Consider the following 25,687-nt stretch of genomic DNA (forward strand, 5'->3'; position numbering starts at 1 on the left):
GCTGTTGGGTGGTCGCACGTTGGCCCGGCGTGAAGAGGCCTGTTGTAGCGTCGATAAGTCTGTCATATCGGCAGTCAGGTAGAAGATTGTAGTACGCCAAGAAGTTGGACCCGATGATCGGCTCTGCGACGTCGGCGATCACGAAATTCCATGGAAAATCTTGACACAGGTTTTTGAAGTTGAAGTTAAGGAGGAGCGAGCCGTAGGTCTTGATAGTCGAATGGATCGCCGCGCTTAGCTCAAAGGACGTGCAAGGACGCTTGTCACGTAGGAAGGTTCGGGGAAAGCAACAGATGTCGGAGCCACAGTCGATGAGGAACCGCCGCTTTGTGACTTGGTTGGTGACGAATATGCGACGACCTCTAAGTTGGCAGCTCGTGGCCATCTCAACGGGCTGCCGTTGAAGTTTCCCTGACGTCCAGCTGAGCAAGGTGATTGACATTTTCGGACTTTGTCCCCGAAGTGGCGATGGTAGTAGCCGTTATCATTTCCGTGCGATGAAGCGGCGTTGTTTTCTCGGCTTTAGGAGCGTTTTTGTGTACGCAGCTTCGGGCTTTGATCCAGGCGCCTTTGAATTGAGTCCAGCTGACGGGTGATTTCGTCGACATGGCGCGCGAGCTCACTGCTTGACTGTCGGGTGTCAACGGTGTTGACGGTGAGAGGCGATGCTGGCAACGGAATCTCGACGACTTGATCAGCGATGTGAGATAGCTTGTCCAGCGGTAGTTTCGGCTGTACCTGGAGGATGGCCGGCACATATGAGGGTAGACGCTGAAGCCAGATGATACGGAGGAGGGAGTCGTTGACCGGGCTGCTGCTCAAGAGGTCACGCATGTAATGCAGGAGCTGCGATGGCTTGCGGTCACTGAGTTCTTCGTGCTGGAGTAGTTGACACACCTTCTCGTCTTGTGATGGTGAAAGCCGGCGGATCAGTTGCCTCTTCAGGTGTAGGTAACGGCCATCAGCTGGGGCATTCGCAAGTATATCGCAAACCTCAACCGCATGGCGAGAGTCTAGATGGGCGACGACGTAGTCATAGCGTGTCCGGTCCGGGGTGATGCGTGCCGTGGAAAACTGCGCCTCGACTTGAGCAAGCCACACGTCAGGTGCCTCTGCCCAAAACGGCGGAAGCTTGACGTCGACGTGACAAACGTCCGTGTTGGTGGCGGCCGCAGCAATGCAGGCGCCCAAGGTGGCAGGGACCGCTGGAGCGAAGTTTTGGGGGGCGTGACCCAAGTGGGGTGGTGCACGGTCGTCGGACGAGAGGGCTTCATTTTCATTGCGTCAAAGTTGTCGACTCGGCTGGAGAAGCCTGTGGTAATGAGGCACTGGCAGTTGAAATAGCCGAAGAGTCTCTGGTGTTGCGAGCACTGCGCGTCTTCATCGAGGTACGGGAGTTGTGCACCTCCACCAATAATGTTACAAGTAACTTATTTATTGATTTACATACGATGGACCATGTGCGGCTAACAAGATGGCGACAGTTCATCAACAACCAGCAACCGACGTCGTCTTTCTCTTTCATGCAGCAAGGCTGTGGCGGCTGTTGTGTATCAGCATGTTCAATGACGTCCTCAAAACATTGGAAATAATAGGCAATATGACATACAAACTTCCTTCATGTGGGGGCCTTCAGGTCATTTCATTCGGGGGCCCTCTAACGACACAGGGTGAGAAAAAAATGGTCAGGTGACCACGCGAAAGTTATTTAGAGGGTAGCTGGCCATCTTACTGTAATTTAACTTTTCCTTACTGAAAAGCTTTCAGGTGCGTGTCCCTTTCGCTACCGATCTTGCTGTGCTAACCTCTTATGCCTTCAGTCGACGAAACCAACTGGTAATATATGTAAAACAATGAAGTCTTCAAAAGAGTTGGAGGGCCCCTACAAAGGTTCAAAGGGCTTATTGCGCCGAAATTCCAGCGTTGTCGTTGGCGCACATTGATTGTGTGGGAAAAATCATCTTTTTCTTCGCCAGAAAATGGAGAAAGATGCAAATAAAATAGAAATAACTTTTTGAGTTCAAATGAAGACAGAGCCCGAGTTGTTCGCGTATTAAGCAGGTGTTCACGCAGCCACGCGTCTCCTTGGGAATACAGTCATGCTTGAAAATATCATGAAAATACCATTGATGCTGACACAAACTCATGCGTTCTCTATACCGGTTTCACAGCATCTAATATCACAGTAATATTGCGTCGTAAAAGCGTGCATTGCTATCGGGTGCCAGGACAGATGATTATCATAACTACCTCGTGGTTGGAAACAGACCTCCAATTAGAGAAAAACGCGCAGTTTACTTCACGTATTCCCTTGAGGGTACGTAGAAGATGCATAGCAAGTTCAAAACCACTTCACGCCTATAATTACTGTTGGATTGAAGGGAGGCACTGTTATCGCCAGAGCTCACGGACACGTTTTGCATGGACTCTGCAATTTCACCTTCCTGCATCGCCACAAGTTCCCTTTTGTACATCTAAAAACTGACATAACGCTCAAAGACGACGCCAGGCACCGTTGGAAATCACCACTTCACACCGGCAAGTCGTTTGTTTTGCTGCTGTGCACGCAACGCACCATGCCCGACTAGGCTCGGCCGCCGTGCTTACCCTAAATCCGGCGTCGTTGCGACAAGACACCACCTTTCTCTGAAAGCGTTCGCTTCCAGATTGCGTCCCAGACAAGAAAATGGAAGTTGTCATAACAGGAACTCTAATAACTGATGAAGAGCTTAATGACGGATCTTGGTGACATCCTGGGTTGGCCATGCAACGCCGATATCGCCGTCCTGACCCCGAGCACTTCTCAGACGCGGCCAACATTGTGACCACCGACAACCAACGTGGTAAACCGACTCCTTGCCATGCACTGCCACCACCCGCTCCAAAGCGACGCCCAATGCCACGGTATACTGCCGGAAGACTACAAAATAGTCCTGCGACCGCAGTGCTCATTTCACCTAGCCGATCTGGGACCAGCCCACCTCTCTGAAGCCTTTTACGCTGCTGCCAGTTTCAACTCACCCGCTGTCTCTCACACCGACCAGAAGCGCATTCATCCGACCAACAACACTATCACTGTCACACGCCTGATGCGAACCGTGCAATAGCTTACCTGAAGAATAGCCAACGAAAAAATGCCCACCAAACTTGTGCCATGGCTTTGTATGCCCCTGCACTCGACAACTCGGTTAGAAGCATACTATTGAATGGGCACAGCTTCGAAAGTGATGACCAGATTTTCAAAGAGCTTCGCGCCCGCAATCAAACTATCGACATTGTCAGCGCTTGGTGGCTGAGAAAGACCAGACATTTCGTCTTAACCATCGCTAGTCATGCCCCACCCATGCATGTCCGCGAACTCGATTTAACGCTCTTGATATTTCCTATCAGAGAACGGGTAGAGGCGTGCTTCAATTTTAGACAAATTGGTCATATGACCGACGTGCGTCCAAAGCCGAAACAAGATAACTGTCGTCGTTGTGGCGAAAGCCACCTGCAACCTACCGACAACAAAGAACTCACTTGCCCGGCGAAATGCGTCATTTGTAAAGACGGCCACCTAACCGGCAGTCGCAACTGTAAACACCGATTCCTGAAAGGAAGCTTCCAGAAAACGACAAGAGCAACGACAAAGCAACTGAGCACCTTTCCGACTGCCAGACCGAGGGTACTACTACCAACAATAAGAACTATCAAAAATCTTTCCCGCCGCTTGGTGGAAATATCAAAATACTGGTTGTTTTCAATAAAAAAATGGCAGCATATCCACAGAGTGAATGATGGAGAATGGGGCGAAGCATTCGTCCGTCCATGCGTCCGTCTGTGTGACCGTCCATGCTTCTATTCGTGCGCCCGTCCCTGCGTTTGTTCATGCATCCGCCCCTGCGTTCGTTCATGCGTCCATCCATGCATCTATCTGTGTGTCCATTCGTCCACCTATTCAACACTCCAAGTCCCACTATCTCGCCTCTTTTTATCATATATTCCCCATATAGAAGCACCGCCATTCAGTAGACATTCCAAGGACTAAACGAGAGATGGCACACGCACACTTTCGTACGGCTTGCGCTTCGGGTCTACTTCCCACCTTCAACCACCTTGAGTTCATCGTATATACTAGTTCACTGTATTCATGGCACTGCGGCGCAATGCTCGCTAAACCTTTCTAAAACCTAGGAGGTTACGCCCAGCGAGTATAACGTAGCAACCTTTTCCTGTCAGAGAGTGCTCAATGTACATGCCAATGGCTGCTAATGGGGATCGCAGCGTGCACGTTGACTAAAAGCCAAATGCTCCTGTCTTTCATTCCCCATTAGCAGCCATTGTCATGTACATTGAGCACTATTTTTTATTGTTAAACAACGTGCAGAAGAAATCTCTCACCGGCACCACCTTGGAGGTCAAATGTTACACCTATTTCGGGTATGTGCCACTGGTGGTTACGTACTACGATGGACACACAAGCTACGCCATAAGAAGCTTCGCCCCTAAAAGCACCAGTCCTACCGGACCTGACAATGATCCCCAATCCCCATCCCCGTGAAGGACCCGGAATCACCACAACAGATTTCCGGCTGTCCAACGCGCAAAGAGCGTTGCTTGGCAGACGGACAAGCAGCGACAGCCACAGGCACAGCCCTTCGAAAACCAACAGGTGAGGGAGTTGGCAGAACGGGTCAAACTATAGCAAAAATTGGCTGCCCCTAACGATAAAATTAAAGAATCGGAACGCAAACAAGTGCCTGCTAGTGCCACTATAACGAACAGTACAGAACAGATCGTGGCCTGTGTCACGCTAAACGAAAACACTGCCACACTGGATGAGACGCGGTCAGGGGCACAAAACGTAAGGCTGCTGAATCAACAGCCGTAATTACCACAGCAGACCCGAACATCTGACAAATCAATGATGAAATTGAAAGGCTAGAATTGCTATTCGACAAAATGTCTAAGGAGCAAACAACTCAAAACCAACAGCTCACTGGTAGTACCGGTGCCCTTGGTATGGCTCGCGCAAACCTTACAGCTTGCTTAGATTCGCTGCCCGCTCTGACCGAGGATGCAGCTGCGGCCGACGTAATCACATCACAGACACCGTCCTCAACTTCCACGCAGCCCATTGCTAAGAAAGTACCAAAATCCCCTCGACCCAATTTGTCAGGGCAATCCCGTATTCACTAAAAGATGGCCAACGCGACTAGCACGCTCTTCTTGCAGTGGATTTGCAGGAGCTACCGCAACGAACCGGCAGCTTTGCAATTTCATCTCCAATCCGCCGACCAGTCCCCTGATATAATTGTGTTACAGGAGACAGGCTATCCTGCGAAACTGTCTGGATATGCCGCTTTCAACGAATTTACCACTGCCGGTAAGCAACCGGCTACTGCCAAACTGGTGCAACGCAATCTCCCGGGAATCCAACATGACTTGCGATATCCAGCGATAGCTCTCACTCTCATAGAACTTCTCCCCCACAAACGCTCAGATAGCAGCGTATACGTTTTAAATTTTTATAGTCCACCCAGAGATACTAGCATTCACGTTGCCTCACTTCTAAGAAAAGTTAGCAAAATAGTGGGTCATTCACAGCTGATAATAATGGGTGACTTTAATGCGAAACATACTGAATGGGGCTACCGCAAATTTCTCCGCAAGGGCATTAAACCATTGGAAACGATTAGGCACTTGGGTCTTACCCTACTCACGCTCCATGACCGACCAACTAGGATTGCGAATAGCGTCAGTCGCAACACAGCCCCCGACTTGAATTCTAAACGCACTTACGCAGTTGCGTGAGAAAACACTGAGTGATATTTTGGAAGAGACCATTATCTGCTTTTCAATAACGTACCCACTAAATTGCAAAAGAGTGAAATTCACTACTGAACACATAAAATGGGATGCCTGTCGATTCCTGAGAGACAAGCACTTAACCACCACTATCGAAGATCTCAATGAGTGGACTACCAATCTCATTAATGATGCTTAACGAGCTACATGTGAAACCCCAATGGAGCGGGACGGCCCCGTCTCGGACTCAAAGCTTGTGCTCCTGTGGGAAGCACAAGCCAGCTTACATCGCCGATGGTTCTGCCAAAAACGCAATCAAAAGTTGAAACACCGACTAGCGCAAATGGACAGGGACATCAAAGAATACTAAAAAACTTTGTCAAACACAATGGCATCAGCTATGCGACAGGCTAAACGGTCAGCTAAGAAATAAAAACATATGGCAGCTCCTCAGACACCTATTGAATCCTGAGCAAACTAAAATCATGTCGCGCAATAAAATGCACGAGCTCGTTTACAAATACATGAGCACCAACCATGAATTTGTCCAAGAACTGAAAAGCAGGTATTTAAACACACAGGTACTACTCGTAACAAATGCCTGAATACTCCGGAAATACTAACCATGAGCTAGATCGAGATATAACAGAGTCGGGAATACGTGCTGTTTTGAAAAGTAGTCGTACAACGGCTTCCCCAGGAGATGGTCAAAATTTCCAACAGAATACTGCGTATCCAGGATGATAAGTCTACTGCGGCAATTTCTAACCTTATGAACCAACATTTGGCGTCTGGGACACTACCGCCAAGTTGGAAACATACTCGAGTAATATTTATTCCCAAGCCGGGCAAGACATTGAGTCTGGAAAATCTTCGGCCTATTTCCCTTACACAATGTTTAGAGAAAGTAATGGAACATGCAGTTCTATGATGACTAACAGCTTATGCAGAGTCGAGAGACCTGCTACCCCCCCCCCCCCCCCGATGGAGGGATTCCGACAGCAATTGTCGACACAGGATATAATGCTGCAACTTCACAAAAATACATAGCATCCAAGACACACAGCTGTTACTAGGACCATCCTGGGCCTGGATATCACTAAAGCACTTGATAATGTGTCCCATGCTGCTGTACATGACAACTTGGCCGAAATGAACGTCGGCAATCGCACTTACAATTATATCAGAACTTTTCTGCATGAACGCACGGCTGAATTAACCATTGGTGACTTCAAAAGCGACAAAATCACCCTTGGAACACGAGGCACTCCACAAGGAGGCGTGTTATCACCATTTCTCTTTAACATTACGATGCGTGGCCTGCCTGTTCTTTTGGATCAGTTTCCTCACATTAGGCAATCACAGTAGGCTGATGATATTACAATATGGACCTGCACAGGCTCAGATGGGCAAATCTGTGACGCGTTGCAAACAGCCGCGGACACTGTCCAGGAGTGCGTAAAGAAAGTGGGCCTTAGTTTTTCTCCCAACAAATTCGAGCTCTTAGGAATCAGAACCAAAAACAAAGATGACCCCTATAGTGGAGCGAGCTCCGTAATCGATATCAGAGTAAATGGGAACGTTGTCCCCACTGTTTGCACAATCAAGGTTTTATGAATACTCATCCAGCATAACACTCATAACACAGAAGATATCAACAAGTTACAGGCATCCGTACAGAAAACGACTAGGCTTCTAAGGAGAGAGGCAACAAAAAACATGGAATGAAAGAATCCGAGCTATGCAAGTTAATCCACGCTTTTGGAATCAGTCGAGACACCTACGTGTTATCCTACTACCAACTCAGAAAGAAGGTTGTGGAAAAACTAAACTCCCTAATTAACAAACATGTAAACGTGCCCTAGGACTTCCCAGATACGCAAGCATGGAAAAGCGTCTGCCACAACACAGTGGAGAAAGTAATAGAAGGGCATTTAACGGCCCAAGAAAAAGGCTTTCACGAAGCAAAGCAGGCTTGCACATATTCAACCGTCTAGGACGACGCACTAGTTGCACGCTCAACAACAAGGTTTTAGGGGCGAAGCTTCTTATAACGGCACCGGTTTGTCCCTCGCAGCCGTTGTAGTATGTAAAAAGTATAACATTTTGACCTACACGGTGGTGCCGGTGAGAGATTTCTTCTGTGCGTTGTTGTACAATAAAAAATAGTGCTCAATGTACATGCCAATGGCTACTCATTGGAAATGAGGGACAGGAGCATTCGACTTTTAGTTAATGCACACGCTGCAATCCCCATTAGCAGCCATTGGTATGTACATTGAGCACTATCTGACAAGAAAGGGTTGCGACGTCATACTCGCTGGGTGTAACCTCCTTAGTTTTAGACAGGTTTAGCGAGTGTTGAGCCGCAGTGCCATGAATACAATGAACTAGTCTATACCATGAACTTGAGGTGGTTAAAGTAGGGAAGTAGATACGAAGCGCAAGTCGTAAGAAAGTAAAAGCCGAATTCTCCTGTCCCTCAATTCCCATTAGCGCTGGCCACCTCAATTGCGGCTATCAATTCCATCCTGAGTAACTCTAAAAGAGCGCTCACGAATTTTATGATGGGCTGCGTTGGGCTGATCACGGCCAACATTATCGAAAATAAGAAACGAGACAATAAATTACAACCTTTATGGGTGCCCGCTCACGCGGGGAATCTAGGAAATGAGGTGGCCCACCGCGTATAGCCCAAGGTTTAATCAATCGGGATCTGGACCTCTCTACCCTGGACTTCCCGCAGGAAGGGATCACCACGTATAACGAAAAACAGCGTATTACCTAGTGAACTGCAACACACACGCGGCCCCGCATGCAGCTATGTCAAGGGAACAGGCTATGATCTGGAAGCAAATTCAAACAGATTGTTTTTTCAGCCCTCATAGGCTGTCTAAAAATTATCCAGAAGAGATTACACCAAACTGCCGACATTGCAGCGACGTGAAAGCTACCCAAAATCACACTCTTTGAGAATGCGAAGGTAATTCTCCACCAAGAACAATACTGCCAGCTTCCTCCCTCGAGGCCTGGGAGTCGATCCTGTCGTCAGCTGACTACCATCTTCAGGCAGAAGTGGTTAACTGGGCCAAAACGGTCGCGGCAAGCTTTTGGCCACCACCTTTTGAACCACCGGCTAATTAAGTTTTCCGACTATGCTATCCCGTCAACAAAGTTGTTTCTCTCTCTTGGATTGAAGCATGCAACCCATTACACAGAATGAACAACCCGCGAAATATTCACTCACGCAAGCCACTTTCAATTTTATTGATTCCATTGTAGTAGTCTGCGATGTCAACTTCTTGGCTAACATAGTACAATAGAACTTATGCACCAAGCGCTTCAAGTGACAGGATATCGCAATCGCATCATCTTCATCAGCAGCCTGACTACGCCCACTGCAGGGCGAAGGCCTCTAAACCAACCCACTCTTGTTTTTTCTGCTGCCACGCTATACCTGCGAACTTTTTTTATATTAGCGACTCACCTATCTTTCTGTCTCCCCTTTGTGCGAATCTAGCCAGTTACCCTGAACGACCAGTAGTTACTCTGCCTACATGCTATGCACCCGGCATTTGTCGATTACCTCTTCTTGATTTCAACTATGATGCCCTTAAGCCCAACTTCTTCGCTGACCCACTCTGCTCTCTTCCTGTCTCTTATAGTTATACCTATCATTTTCTTTTCCATAGCTTGCTTTATCGTCCTCGATTCAAGCTAAACCTTCTTTGTGAACCTCTAGGTTTTTGCACCATAGGTAAGTACTGGCAAGATCATGCTTCTATGTACATTTCTTTTGAGGGTTAATGCACGGTATATCACCATTCGTGATATGAGAATGCTTGCTCGATGTGATCAACTGCATCCTTATTCTCCTAGTAATTTCACTGTCATGATCCGGCTGCGCGGTTACTACCTGTATTAGGTGGAAATATTTTTAACATCTTCCAGCACCTCTCCACGTATCAGTAATTGCTGTTTTCTGCCGAGATTGTTGCACATTACTTTAGTTTTGTGTATAACAATTTTCTGACCTACTCTTGTGGCGTCCGTGTTTATTTCTAAATTCATGAGTTGTAATTCGTTTCCTGAGTTACTCATCGAAGCTACGTCATCAGCGATTCACATGCCCTTAAGATACTCTTCATTAACATTTATCCTTAACTCTTTCAAATCTAACGCCCTAAAGACCTCCCGTGAACACGCGGTGAATAGCATTAGAGAGACAGTGTCTTGCTGCTTTTATTGGGATCTTGTTACTTTTTTTATGAAGAACTATAGTAGCTGTGGATCTAATGTAGATTTCTTCCACTATGTTTATGCCGGGTTCTTTTATGCTCTGATTCTGCAGCGCCTGCAATACTGCGGCTATCTCGACTGAGTCAAACGCCTCCTCGTAATGTATGAAAGCTATATATAGGGGTTGGATGCGTTCCGCGCAGTTCTGTATTACATAATTGATAATATGAATATGATAAATTGTAGAATAGACTGTACGAAGTCCTGCTTGTTTCTTTGGTTAATTGAACTCTAATGCTGCCTTACTTATATTAGCTAATACTTTTGTGATTACTTTGTAGAGAACGGACAGCAAGCCTGTCGGCCTGTAAGTGTTCAAGTCCTTGACATTTCCTTTCTGATGAATTCAGATGGATTTGGCATCTTTCCAAGAATATGGTACCCTTCCCGTCAACAGACACTTCATATATATATAAGGTGGCAAGTTTTTCTAACACAATTTTTCCGGCATCTTTCAGTAGCTCCGTTGTTATCTTTTCCTCACCAGTGGTTTCACCTCTTTGCATTACTTCTAGGCATTCCCTTACTTCCGCTGTCGTTACTGGCAGGTCGTCGAATTCATCTGTGTTATTACTGCTTCTTAAGATGTCAACCTGGTTCTTTCGGCTACCGTACAGTTCTCTATAAAACTCCTCCACCACCAAAACTATGCTATTCATGATGGTGATGACATTGTCCTCCTTTAATTTGAGTGCATACATGCAATGTTCGTTTATGCATAAGTTTTTCTTTGGAGCATTTAGGCTTCGGCTGCTTTTGACAGCCTTCTCAATACTCCCCATGTTATGCCTTCTGATGTTTGCTTCATTGAGCCTATTTCTTACTTTTGGAAGCTTAACCGTCTGGCGTTTGTCAGTAGCATTTAGAGCTTTTATATTTTGTCGTCTCCTAATGAAATTTTCTGCCTCTTGAGATAGTTTTTCAGTGTCCTGTCTGGTGACTGTATCGCTGACTTGAGCACTGCACTGGCCCGGACCAGGCCGGCTCCATGCCTCAGCCTCGGGTCCGGCTCCGGCCTGAGTCAGGTCCGTATTATGCCCGTGTCTCAAATACAGGATGTTTCATTGAATTTGTTCACTATATAAAAACTACAGAAAGTTAAAATTCAGGTGTTAGAGGCAGCGATGTCTTTGCTGTGGCAATTTGCATTTTACGATGCGTGTTAGTGTTATTTACGGCAGTAATTATGGAACCTAAACAATTATTTTTTAATCAGTTGAGGCAAGCGGTCGAGTAGTATGGGCAAATTCAAGTCCTTCCTGTTAATAATTTACAACTACCTCAAAATTTTTGATAGTCGGCCACTGGTTATCACCGCGCACCGAGAAAATCCGGCTAATGATTGATCGATTGACTGATTTATTGATTTATATGTGGACTCTAACTTCCCAAAATCACCATATGATTATGAGAGACGCCGTAGTGTTTGGCTCCGGAAATTTAGACCACCGTGGATTCTTTAACTTGTAGCCCAATCTGAGCACACGGGCTTGCAACATTTTCGCCTCCATCGCAAATGCAGCCGCCCAAGCTGAGATTCAATCCCATGACCTGTGGGTCAGCAGCCGAGTACCTTAGCTAACATACCATCGTGGCGGGGCATCTGGCAAATGAAGAAAATCTGGTGTCATTACATCGTTCAGCTTAATGCCACTGCAATTCAGTATCTTTTAGTGAGAAAGCGAAAACTTTCGTACCTTGTGTGTGAAATGCGTGTACTCCGAATATTTCAACGCAGAGAAAGAATAGCTTTTAAACAGGGCAAGCAGCTTGTGCAATTTTAAAAACACCTTCTGTAGGCATCGTTGAACAATACCGGCAACATTGAAGCCTATTGTGCTTCAAATGCCTATATTTTGCGCACTGAGGTGCCTTTATTATGAGTCCAAAACACACTCGTCATCAACAGGACTTCGAACAATATGATGCTGACACTGACTCTTAAAATAATTCTTTATACGGGTTGTTGGGTTCTGTTAGACGGTGATAATTGGCCCTATAAGAGATAGTAATGGAGCATAAAAGAGGTATGTTTGCTTCTTTGAAGTTTTGAGAATTTTAAGGCTCTCCTTCTTCCTTTATATGTGAATAGTACTCCTTTGTGCATAAAACTACTTTCTTTTTTATGGTTGTGTTCTGTAGTGATTAACTGAGTTACCATTTATCTCCTGAAAGAAGCTATGGATTTGCATGCCCCTGTCAGGTTGAGGAGAATTATATAGCAGACATCCCCATACGGCAGGTCGTTTTATGTGCCAATCAATGGCGCTGTGTTGTACCACTTGTAGAGCAAGATAAGCACGCTTAACTGTTAATCGTTTTTGTGTTCCAGCAGCCCCTTTTTGTTTACTATGTAGATGTAAATGTCAGCCGAAGTGACAGGGCTTGAGCATCCCTATGCTTGTAAGTTCTCGAACTGGTTATCAGCTACATGCGCAGGAGGCGTACAGTAGCAAATGCGGTAGCAGCAAGTCAGATTGTTACCCCCTTCAAGTGCCATGTGTACCACTGTGCACGAACTTCAGAGGTTCATCAACCACCGCATGTTTCTTGAAACAGATCTGCGAATTCTTTATTCATACATGCTTCCCAAGTTGATCAATAACAATCAGTGAACGTATTTGTGAAGCTTAGTGCTGCAGAGGATTACTTTTTGAAGAGTGGAGTTTCAGAACCACCACCAAAACTTCTTTTAAATACGAAGCATTTCTTAGCGAACTTCGGCGACTTTGAGCGTATTTATCTGTCTATCTAGCCGCCTATGACTTTTAGCTCTCCTGGCCGTTGCGAGAATGGTATCAATACCAAATTTGGTATGCTATACTGCTATACCATGGCTGTGTGAAGAACATATTTGACTAGTCATAAAAGGAAAATCATCACATGTATGTCAGGAATGTCATGATTCGCATTCCAAATTTCTGCAGAACTTGCGGTGGTTTTGTTCACATGACGTGTGGGAAAACTGAAATGGTATGACATAAATGAATGGCGAACACAAGCGACAGACCCTAACATGAAAATCGTGACATGCGTGTCATGTAACAACACGACCCCAAGCCACGCTCTCGATGTGCTCACGGCCGTTTTTCTAGCGTCTCATATACCAAGTTTGGTATTACGGTACGTGAATAGATGACGAAGGTATGTGACTGGTGCAACCATGATAATCATGAGATACATGTCATGTAACAACATGACCACATGCCACGGTCATGATCCGCTCGTGATCGTTCCCCTAGCTTCGCTTACACCAAGTTTGGTAGTACGGGACGTGGATGGATGACAAAGGTACGATACTGGTGCAAACATAATAAACATGACATTGGTGTCATGTAACAGCATGATCACCTGCTACGCTCATGATGCGCTCGCGGCCGTTTCCCTAGCTTCGCTTATACGAAGTTTGGTAGTAAGGGGCGTGAATGAATGACGAAGGTACGATACTGGTGCAAACATGATAAACATGAGATGCGTGTCTTGTATCAACCTGGCTACATGCCACACTCATGATGTGCTCGCGACCGTTTCGCTGGCTCCACATATGCCAAATTTGGTATTACATGACACCAATGGATGACGCAGGTATGTGACCGGTGCACACACGATGATCATGAGATGTGTGTCATGTGGGAACATAACTACTTGCCACAGTCAAGGCTCTAATACATTTCAAGGTAACGCGGTGCGCGCGCTCGTCGGCGTTCATTTCATCGCGTCACGCCGGCGTTGCCACGCCATGCGCCGGTCCTGCCGTATACTCGCTGGGGTGCGCCGTGCTGCGTTGCTTTTACGTATGCGCGTTTCAGCGTGTCCGGCGTTTCTCCATCACGAAAAAAGGGAGACGCAATGCTGTCTGGGTAACGCATCGGCGCAAAATGCAGCACGTCGCATTTCGCGCCGATTGCCCTCGGGCCGTGCCGACGGACGCTGGTCGCGCCTGGCGTCCGACTATAGAGTGCTCACGATTTGCTAACGTAGCGTCGCTGTGCCTAGCGTACACGCGCGTCAACGCTACACTGGAGTACACTGGGCCCTTGATGATACGCTCGTGACCGTATTGCTAGGTCCACATATACAAAATCTGGTGCACGTGAGATTGTTGAATGACAAAATATATGACTGGTGCAAACATGATAATTCTGACACGCGTGTCATGTAAGAACATGACAATATACCATGCTCATAGCACGCTTGTGGCCATTTCGCTGGCTCCACATATACTAAATTTCGTATCGGGTTACGTGAATAGATGACGAAAGTAAACGACACATCCAAAAATGATAAGGAGGACAGGAAGTCATGTACGGCATCATTTACCTCCACTTCGTAACGTTGTGCTGATTTTAAAGTGACATATCAACATTTCTCATTCGTGCTTCGCATATCATCGATTCCCACTATACGTGGGATCTGTCAATTTTTTTCCTCGATCTAAATGGGTAAAACCAAAAAAAACCGTTCATGCATGTTGGGACAAGCTTTTGTATTAGTTTTAGATTTTTTGTACATGTAATGAAGCTGACTGCTTGCAAGATAAATAGATATTTTATATATGCTAGCAACATAGTATGCAGAAAGTAACACAAACGAACGCATTCCTTCATTTTTTCTTGGAATAATTAAAGCCTTAGAGACATACTATGCGAATTTACGCATTTGCGGGCTGTACATCGTTATTTGGCCTGAATGGGGTAATACGAAGTAAAGATTGTTGCACCCAAGCATGCACCTAAGCGAAGCGACAATTGTGCTGTCAGTCTCTTCAACAAAGCTAAGTGTTCAGAGCGCAACAGTTACAACGGTATGAGTCAGTTTTTGATCCTTATCGAAACGGGAAGCGTGACCGCAAGGTCGGGGTATGATGTTACTACGGAAACAACGCAGCCCGTTTTCGTGGAGCCCCTATGGGTTTTTCTCGCTGCAGAAGACAACTAGCACCTTTCGTCTCCGCTTGAGCCGTGTTTACTCGCAGTACTCCCATCATTCATAGGTAAAGAAACAGGCACATCTGCGGGAGCCTGTGAACGCACTGTAAATTTATATATAGAGAGAGAACCAGATAGGTGAAAAGCCTGGAACGCCTGGATATTTCTTATCGAAACAGCATTGACAGCCGCTTTGCGGTCAGCACGACAATGTAGGAAAACTTAGTTGGACATCACTTCCGTTATACGCAGGAGTTCATCACGCAAAGTGAAGAGCACAAATTATGCAAAGTTGCAGTTCACATCTCCGCTCTAATGATGATAAACAGTTTGGTGGATGGTGTTGGTAGGTAGCAGATAGTCTCGGGTACAGATGACAACTTTTGTGTCACAGAAATCAGTATCAGACACGTAACAGTGAGCCGTACTTTGATGTGTACAAAAAAGGGGTGAAGGGAAAGACTACATTGAAGTCATGCAGTAGATAAATGTCCAGTTAACCAGAGGTGGCCACAGTCATTGCAAAGTCTCAGTCACATACAGTAAATCCTCAGTGATACAAATCACGTGGTCCTGCGAAATTTATTCGTGTCATTCGAAATTTGTATCACCTGAAAACGTGAAAAATAAGTACAGGACAACAGAAAAGCCCTATTTGTTTCAATTCAGTTTGTCCTAAATGCCGGAGTAACGCCATCAGCAGCGGTGAAGGATTACCAGTAAAGTTTTCAGAAGGCAACGATCATACTTGCTCTTGTAAATATAGGGTGCTTGTGCGAAAGCATATGCCAACGCTTCGTGAAATCTAGTGGCACAGTCCCTATCTGATCACACTTTCCTGTACACCAAAATATGGCGGCAGAAGTGACCTACGTGGAGCGTTGTGCGCAATATAGATGAAGGCCAGGAGATTTAAAACCACTCTTATTCGCTATTCTCTTATCGCAATGATGCGGGGAGTCTTTTTCGGGATGCTTGTTCGAAATTCCTCTCATACGATTTGAAAAATTCAACGCTGAGCGCGTCCCTAACAATCGTTTATATTTACGTGGTGACGCCTTGCTCTTTTGACAAAACCATCACCATCCCCTTTCGGTCTTCATTACTCTTCCGTATGATGGGTAATTGGGAATTTATGGTTATCTTCGACGTGGCAAACAAGTGTACATCTCTACAGTGCAAGGCAAAGCATCGGGGCATAAAAAATGACGGTGCCAACGCCTTCTGCAATGTAAACACGAATGCACACGAAGGTGCATTAGAGGCTCCAAACTTCACGTGCACATTCTTGCAGAACACTATGCGCAACAGATTGCTGATCCTGAGCACCACCTCTTCCAAAAATTCATTATGGTGAAAAAATTCACGGCATTACCTCGAAGTTAAATGATGAGTGGAACAAAGCGTCTGGCCGTTCGTTCGACCGTCCACCCGTCCATTCATTCGTTCGTCTGTCTGTCTGTTCATCCATGCGTAAATCCATGCTTCTGTCCATTTGCGCGTCTGTCTCTCTGTCTGTCTGTCTGTCTGTCTGTCTGTCTGTCTGTCCGTCCGTCTGTCCATCCGTGCATCCGTTAATCCGTCTGTCCGTCCGTCCGGTGACGAACACCAGCCGCCGCGGCTTTCCACGCCCACCGTTCCGCTTCTTCCATGCCCCACCAACGATCCCACACGTATGGCGACAATCCAGGAGACAGAGAGGCACTCGTTCCCCACGGACCCAGGCTACAGTGTACACTTCTAGTACACTCTATCCAGGCGGCGATTAGCACGAGCCGTCGCAGCCCTCCACACCCTCCGCTCTGCTTCGTCCGTGCCCCACCACCAACAATTGACCACGTAAGGTTACGATCCCGAAGACTGAGAGGGGCACTCGTTCACGCGCACCCAGGCACAGCCCGCGCCTCGGCCATTCGGAGAGTAATGGTACAGCGTCATCTAGAATCTCCTCACTCAACTGCAGTCTCTATGTCCTTCTATGAGACAAAACCATTTAATATACCTTTCAGAAGGTACTTCTGGTTAGGCCTGACGTGGGGCGAGGTTACAGTAATGCCTAGTTCACACTGAAACATCCGCTTTCTACAGCGAGCAAAATTTCCCTGCCGCCGAAACGCAGCGTCGTTCGCACTGAACGCACCCCGCACCACCGAATATGCCATCTACTACGGGGCGAACGCGGGATGGATGCGCTGTCACCCGGTTGTTGTCGCGGCTCGCAAACGCCACTACGATATCCGGTGGTGTATACTTCGACGCTTCTCGTACGCAAGAAAAGACAGTACAGCTTACTTTGCTGGCAAGTGGCTGTCTTGTAATGCACGAAGAGCAGAAAAACCACTGACGCGAGCAGCTTTAGTGGGTTCGTTTTGCTCTGCAAGACCGCAACATGCTCGGTCACGCCAACAGCAAGCTCGGTCAGTCAGTCAGTCAGTCAATGAACTTTATTTGCAAATTGTCCTGAGGAGCCGATTCCCCTCAAGAGGGAGGGTCGGCTGCGGGCCGCACCCACGTGGGGACAGGAAGAGCGAGCTCCTCCGCCAAAGTGCGGGCCCTCTGGACAGCCCGGATTTGGACCTCTCGGTCCGAGCTGGTAATTGCCGTCCTCCAGGCAGCTTCTGTGCTGAGAGGCTCGCCATCGCGCAGCGCCGCGCATTGCCAGAGCATGTGGGGTAACGTGCAACGTCTCTCTTCGCAATGAGGGCATTGCGGCTTTATGCTGTCGATAAACTTGCTGTACACTAAAGGCGACGGGTAAGTACCCGTTTGCAGCATTCTTAAAGTGACTGACTGGGCCCTAGAGAGTTGCGGGTGCGGGAGCGGAAAGCTACGCCTGGCCAATTGATAATTTTTGCAAATTTCGTTAAAGGTGAGGAGCGAATCAAGCTGCCGGATGCCATCCCCAAAATTAGATGCCGATTGCCCGTCACGGTGGGACAGTTCGCGTGCTCGGGCATGGGCTGCTATAGCAATGGCCGTGGCGATTCCCATGCGCACGCGCATTTTCACTGATTCTCGAGCTGCTGCACGAGCGTTCATGACCGGGTCAGTCTGTGAGCAGGCGGCCCATCTTCTTACCAAAAGACCACATTGCACGGAAATCGACGGCCACATCACCTGGTTTCCTGCCCACATGGGCAAGGATGTCCACCCTGTTATCCCCAATGCCAATGAGCAAGCTCGGTCACCTCTTTCACGAAATACGGACGCTAAGTAGGCACAGAGTAGGTTAAACTCCCGTTGGTTTCAACGTTCAGTTACGTGCACTGCGGCATAACAAGTGAGGTGGGCTTGGCCGCCATTTTTAAAAATTTCTTGACTAGCGCTCCTATTGGTCCGCAGTGACTGATTCGGCGGCCGACGCCGCAAAAATCGTTCCGAGAGCAATCGGCACGGAGAAGGCCCTCTCGGCGGATCTCGCCGCCACCGAACCGGATTAGGAGCACTTTCGGCGGCCAGAATGCTCTGTGTGAACGCGGCCTTAGAGGACATACGCGTCTAACACATGCAGTGCTTTGCAAACGCCCGCATTTAAATTGAACTCATGTGGCACTCATAATAGCCATGTCTTCCGCGGAAACGCGAGCAGTACGTGCTTGAACTTTGACGGATTTGCACGTTCGTACCAAATGTAATGGAGTAAAAATTGACAGGTGACAACCGTGATCCATTACATTGCCAGCATGGAGAAAAAAAATGATTTGAGGAAGTGCGCCTAGAGGCCACAAGCCAACATTTTTTTAAATCCACTTGCTCCTCGTGTGCGTGCTCACTTCCACGTTATTCCTGTTTCACATAGTTTTTGGTGGTTTTGTGAACAAAAAATTGGCAGATCCCGCGTACAGTGGAAATCAATTATTATGCGAAGTGCGAATAAGAAAAGTTGGTATGCTACTTTGAAATCAGCACAACGTTACTGAGGCGGACGGACGTTGTACACAGTAAACAGAGGTAGAAATGGTATGCGCACTCACACATCTCAGTAAAAATGCAAGTATGTATAGTCGCGTAACGACTGTACCACTGACGTTTGCAGTACATCAAGCTAACAAACCGGCCGGAAGCGGATCATAAGCGTTACATGTAAATGATGCCATGCATGACATACATATCGTGATTCCCATGTCAGGACCTGTATTGATACATTGACACCGACCGATTCCTGCCGAGGTGCATTTCAAGCTAGCAAACCGGCTGCAAGTGCACCATGAGCGTGGCATGTAAAATATGCCGTACATGGCTTCTGTATCATGATTAGCATGCTTGTGTCTGGCATTTGTGTTCGTCTATTCACGACACGTAATATCAAGTTTAGTACATGCAAAGCTGCCAAAACAGCTGTGAGCGCACTATTAGCTTAGCAAGTAGTCATGTTTCACATGACACACACGTCATCATTATCATGCTTGGACGTGTCATTTGCCTTCGTCATTCGTTCACGGCACGTAATACCAAATTTAGTATACGAGAAGCTATAGCTAAACGCCCGTGAGCGCATCATTACCAGGGCATGTAGTGGTGTTCTTACATGACCCACATGTCATGATTATAATGTTTTCGCCAGTCATATACTTTCATCATCTATTCAGGTCACATAACACTAAATTTGGTATATATGAAGCTGCGAAACTACCGCCAGTGCACTATGAGTTTGGCATGTAGTCATAGATAGATATGTGGAGTTCGACGTCCCAAAACAACCATATGATTATGAGGGACGCCGTAGTGGAGGGCTCCAGGAATTTTTACCACCTTGGGTTCTTTAACATACACCCAAATCTGAGCACACGAGCCCACGAAAGTCCGCCTCGATCGGAAATGCAGCCGCCGCAGCTGAAATTCAATCCCGCGACCTGCGGGTCAGCAGCCAAGTAACTTAGCCACTAGACCACCGTGGCGGGGCCCTTATGCTCGTCACACTGTCATGCTACACCATACCAATGAGGAATAGATACCATTACCGAAATGGCAGGTCAGCTAAAAATTGTAGGCGGCTGGAAAGCCAGACCAGCACCTTCTCTATTTTTTTTTCGTGCCCGGGCGAACGCTCTCCTCCGGCCGTCGAGCGTGCGCTCCACCTCCGCTTCCTGTGGCCGCCTCGCGGCGCTGTGCGAGTAGACGACGCAAAGCTGGCGGTGAACGGCCGCGTGCATTGCTAAGCTTCTGAATCAGCGTTTACATCAGAGTTTAAGTGCGTTCGTGTTTCTCGCAGTCATTAACAGGTAAGTATCCCGAATGCAGTCTATCTGGCAGTGGTGCAGGTGCGCAAAAGGGATTTGAATTTTATAGTATTCGCCAATTTTTTTTCTATATCAGCATTTCACAACCTCGTGCTGTGACTGGCCCTGCCTGTCGTACTATTGCGTACCGCTGTGCAAATCAAGCGGTAAGAACAACACTGACGGGCTTTCGTTCTATGAAATACTAGCGGCCGCTGGTGCGCGGGAAAGGTGGCTTGGTGCGATCAGGTGGGACAATCGGTCGCTTAATGCAACTTCGAACTATACAAGAATATGTAGCCGCGACTTCCGGTCAGACGACTTCATAGAATAAAAAAACGGTGGCTCAAGAAGGATGCAGTACCGTCGGTATTTGCAGACTACCCTTCACATTCGCAGCCGAAGGTAACGACTAAACGAAGCATGGCAAGCATTATGAAGCGTACCCGCGCTGCTACCGAACAGCCAACGAGCACCAGCAGCACCACTGCCTCATGATCGCCGCCATGTGTAACGCTGACAGTAGGTTCCGAGGCTGAGGCATCGGAGTCCATGGACGCTACAAGTACTGAAACTGAAACAACGGACACTTTCCCTGTACAATATCACAGCGAATACGTGCACAAGCCGTTCAGTATTACTTTTTTTTTCGCTGTTGAACTTATAGATATGGAGTAGCCGAGGCGATATGGACATCAACCTTTCCACAGCAATACAGTTAAATCAGGACAGAACAGAACGTTATAACACTAGAAAGGGTAATTGTCGAAAAACAATTCTACGAGCATCACATGACCACTCTTTCATATCGGCGTAGCAGACGACGTGCCTCGACAGCAATAGCCACGAGAAACGCAAGCTTTTCAAAAGGCTTGTAGCCAAGTGCGACAAGTGCTCCATTGTTTCTGTTTACGAAAGTTTTGTTCATACTTGCAACAGCGCGAATACAACTGAAAACTCCACCATATAAGAGCTGTGAATACAGACCCCGCATGCGTTTCATTGAGCGACGGCGTGGCGGCAATTTTATTCTACTCGTGCAGTGGCGCGTGGGGGCTGAAAGTCGCACTAAGGCCGAGGGCTGCTCCCCATTGTACTCGGCTCCTTCGCCGAGGTACGAAAAAATAGAGGAGGCGCTGGCCAGACAGATACGATAAAAGTCACCGAAGTTCACTGAGAAATAATTCGGTTCTAAAATAATTAGCGGGTGCGTGCACATGCATTGTGTCAATTGTTGCGAAGCGCGCCTTTGACGACGTTACGAAGGGCTCCTCGAAATCTCAACGCTGCAACCACTGTTTCGAAAGACGGCGATGCCAACACGGTCCCGAAGACGCCACTGCTTCGAACTCCGCCGGGAAGGTTACCAGCCGTTTGGTAGCTGTCACACATGTCCCGTAAACTAGGGAGGCGATCGCCGGGATAATTCCAAGGGCCGAAGTATTGGCCCCCCGAACCGCACCACGAAAGCGTGGACAATTTAGAAGTGGTCCTTTTTGGTGCGCCAGCGGACGCCGGTTGTGGCCCAAAGAACAAGTCAGAGCCGAGAGTTGATAAACAAAGCAAATAATATATTCTAAAAAATGGCAGATCGAAAACAATACACAAGAATGCACACTCCACAAAAGTTACATACAATACGTCACCAATCAAACAACGTACTACACAGTACAATCAGCCACACTCAAAACAACGGACACAGACAACAATACGCACTACAATGCAGTCGCATGCATTGAACAACCAAGACACTTAAAGACTAAAGAGATAGAGAACCTATTCAGTCCAAAGTTCTTGGAACAAAAGTCGGGATGATACTCTTCCGAGAATCACTCACTCAAAGTCCAGCGTTGTTGTCGTTCCGCTGCCCTCGAAGTTTCTCTTCCAGGAAACCTCGCCGAAGTTTCTCTTCCAGGAAACCTCACGTCTTCAATAGGCCATTCTCCAAGCTTCAAATTTCTTCGCCGGAAACACGTCGGCTTCACACACGCAGCGGTTGCCACGCGTCTTCGCTCGATAGCGGTAAACACACACACTTGCCTGTAGCTCAAGTCGTCACCCCTCAGGTGGAAATCATCTTCTTCTCCTGCTTTGTCTCCACGGACAAAACCTTCGCCGACTACACCGCGGAATCCCTACGCGCTCTGGCGCTAACTTCCGTCTTCTCCTCCTCTCTCATTTCCGCTGCTCGGTTAAATACCTTCCACGCGACATTCCAGAAGGTTCTCGTCATTTCGTCGGCGCGATACGCAGCGAAGGCTGGGGAGAGGCGCGAGACTGTACGAGGGCTGTCCCCGACCGATGACTCAACCCGGCCGAACACGCCCCTTTCCTTCTAGAACTTTCCAGTGCTTGCCCGGCCGCCGCTGTGGGGTTAGGAGGTTCATCGGCGAAGCCACGCTTCCGAGGGGAGAGCGTCGCGTGCCCGGGGAGCCTTTAGATGTTTGTTTTCTCTTTTTTTCCCCGTTGACCTCGCGGCGTCACTCCGGCGCGTTATCACAAGAATTTTGCGGCGCGCCTATTTTGAGCGCTCGTTCTGTGACACTGCCCCCCACTTTAAGAATATTATCTCATAATATTCAAAAACCACACAAACGAGCGCGAACAGTCACCACACACTTTGAAAGACTGTAACACAAACCGTCGCTCATGACACTTCACATTCGCAATAGATCGCTCAATACAATCGTACATTGTAGTTCAATTCCACAACACATGAAATATAGCCACAGGTACATGACTACAACACTTCATCACACATTCCAAACAATACACACGTACAAAGTTCTCTCATTACAACAATTACTATACTCGCATCATTACTATACATCACATCACCATAACAAACATTTTGACTCACTCAACAGACAGTTGCGACACAGGAAACAAGAACATTAAAACAACATATGGCACTCAGCCCTGCCAAACACAATTCGATTCCACCTCAGCACCTATCCTGTGTATTTCGAGCGGCGCTTGCGCCCTTTCTTGCGGTGCTCGCTCGATCATTTCTTGTGTTTCCACGTTCTTTTTCGGCGAGCCCTTTCCAACGACGATATCTGAGGCGGCGTCTCAGCCATCGTTGTCACTTCCGACACCGTTAACGGGTCATAACGTTCAACGGGTCCTGTCGGTTTACTTACCAGCTTGTTCATGTCACGGCATTGGGCCTGGCTGGCCGACTCCGTCATTTTTGCACTCTCGGTCGGTTGGGGACGTGACGACGTACGTCCAGCTGCCCACCCCGTGAACTCCTTCAACGCGATCATCTTCTCATTCGCTGTCTCTTGCGCCGCGGCTTCACCTTGGGCTCTAGTGAGATCCGTCATGGGATGCTCCTCCACTGTATCTCGCGGTCGCTGGGTTGGCGAGGGCTCTATCTTAGGGTCTTCTCCCAAACATTCCGGATCATTCGGTCCTCGCGCCCCGTCGATGTTTCTGATGACAAGGTCGTAAAGGGGGGTCGTCATACATAGAGCGGTAACCTTCCCGCTGAAGTACGGGGTTTCCACCTCAATCTCTGCTTCGGGAAGCATCCGAGCCGTACGGCCAATTAGGCAAACTGGTTTCGTTTTGCCTGTTAACTCGCTTTCCCGTACCAAATTTCTCCGCACGATAACAGTGGAACTGCTGGTATCTCTTAACACCGTAACCTTTTTGCCCGCAACCTTTCCAGGCAGCGTTGGCATTCCCTTCGTGACACCGGTTGGCTGTTTTGACATTACAGCACTCACAATAGGAATTTTCTCCCCATTTTCAACTCTACGAATCCATCAGTGACGGCATTATTATCGGACTTCGGTGCCGCTTGCACACAGGATACCTGGTGAGTTTGACTCACTCCGTTTTGACATGCGTCTGCTTTGTGCCCAGTCTGACCACACTTAAAACATTTTACTGCCGTAGGGCTGGTAAAGATTGTTCGACAGTTTTTCGCGCGATGACCCACTCGGTTTCACAGAAAACATCGCGGAATGCTCTCTGGTGCACGCTTCTTTTCCTCGGGAGCCAATTTCTTCGAATTATCGGGACAATTCTTCTTGACCTTGGCCAAATTAGTTCCACCTTGCGCTTCCGAGAATTGATCAGCCAATTCAAGCATTCCTTCAAGTGACTCAGCCTTCCTCTCTTTCAAGTACAGCGACAGGCTTGAGTGGCAACTAGTAAGAAATTGTTCTCTAATTAGGAGCTCTCTAAGCTCATCGTACTCCTGCGCTATCCCTGAAAGTTCAATCCATCTGTCGAAATAGTGGCAAAGTCGGGCAGCATACTGCGTAGCCGTCTCACCATCAGCTGGTTTTCCTGTCCGAAATCTGTCCCGGAATCCTTCCACAGCAAATCTAAATCGCTTCAGCAAAGCAGCTTTCACCTTTGCGTAGTTGGCTGCATCGGTCGGCGTCAGCCTGCCGTACACACTGAGCGCTTCACCACTCAAGCAAGTACTCAAAGCAGTTGCCCATTGATGTTCCGGCCAATTTTGGCTCCTCGCAATCGTCTCAAATCTGTGAAGGTACGCGTCAAGGTCGTCCTTCTTTTCATCAAACGCTACGAGCAGCTTGCTTGGGTTCAAGCGGAAGCCATGGTCTTCCCGTTCGCTGCTTTCAACTCTAGCTTGGACGGGAGTTTCGCTTCGCTGTTGCAAACGGAGCCGCTCGAGTTCCATCTCGTGCTGCCGCTGCCGTTCCCTTTCCTCTCTTCCTTCTTTCAGCTGTCGCTCCTTTGCTTCTCTTTCTTCTCTCGCCCTTTCAGCTGCCAACCTCTCTCGTTCCAACTCAGCTGCTTTTTCTTCCTTGTCTCTCTCAGCTGCCAACCTCTCTCTTTCCAACTCAGCTTCTTTTTCCGCTTTGGCTCTTTTGACCGCCAGCCTTTCTTTTTCCAGCTCAGCTGCCTTTTCTTCTTTGGCCCTCTCTTTTTCTTCTTTTTCCTTCTGGGTGACCCACTTCCGTAGTTCGGCGCCAAAAAGGCCCATCTTCTCACCAAGAGCGACTAATTTTTCGAGATCCGTTGTGTCTCGCAACTTGCAAATAAAACCTTGCCACGTGCAAAAAGTATCTGCCTAAACCAGTCTATCGGAACACTCTCCTGCACTCGTTAACGAGAACACTGAACAACACACAAAATCGTTCCGATAGCACTATCAACAAGTAGAGGCTCTTTCTCACTACTTTGGACACACTGTGCACCAAAAGGTCTTGCGTTGTGGACGCCAGATTAATTGTCACACACAGGTCCCGTAAATTAGGGAGGCGATCGCCGGGCTAATTCTAAGGGCCGAAGTATTGGCCCCCCGAACCGCACCACGAAAGCGTGGACAATTTAGAAGTGGTCCCTTTTGGCGCGCCAGCGGACGCCGGTTGTGGCCCGAAGAACAAGTCAGAGCCGAAAGTTGATAAACAAAACAAATATTATATTCTCAAAAATGGCAGATCGAAAACAATACACAAGAATGCA

The 25,687-nt window shown here is 47.7% G+C and overlaps 1 protein-coding gene and 2 long non-coding RNA genes across 3 annotated transcripts in view; 1 reads left to right on the plus strand and 2 right to left on the minus strand.

Annotated features, from left to right (window-relative positions):
- Positions 1-522: 522 nt before the first annotated feature.
- On the minus strand, positions 523-5,712 carry LOC142766033 (uncharacterized). The gene is made up of 2 exons (XM_075867845.1): positions 5,706-5,712; positions 523-1,205 (listed from the first exon to the last, which is right to left on the minus strand). Exons 1-2 carry the CDS (start codon positions 5,710-5,712, stop codon positions 523-525), a joined length of 690 nt encoding a protein of 229 aa, XP_075723960.1.
- Positions 5,713-11,431: 5,719 nt separating this feature from the next.
- On the minus strand, positions 11,432-11,923 carry LOC142764957 (uncharacterized). The gene is made up of 2 exons (XR_012883982.1): positions 11,787-11,923; positions 11,432-11,692 (listed from the first exon to the last, which is right to left on the minus strand). It is a non-coding gene; the product is annotated as an uncharacterized LOC142764957 (long non-coding RNA).
- Positions 11,924-12,003: 80 nt separating this feature from the next.
- LOC142764958 (uncharacterized) overlaps positions 12,004-25,687 on the plus strand; it is a 32,090-nt gene continuing 18,406 nt past the window's right edge. The window contains exon 1 of the long non-coding RNA XR_012883983.1: positions 12,004-12,116. This is a non-coding gene — a long non-coding RNA (uncharacterized LOC142764958). The remainder of the gene's footprint in view (positions 12,117-25,687) is intronic.

This window comes from Rhipicephalus microplus, chromosome 6, assembly GCF_043290135.1.
Source record: "Rhipicephalus microplus isolate Deutch F79 chromosome 6, USDA_Rmic, whole genome shotgun sequence".
Classification (NCBI taxonomy): domain Eukaryota; kingdom Metazoa; phylum Arthropoda; class Arachnida; order Ixodida; family Ixodidae; genus Rhipicephalus; species Rhipicephalus microplus.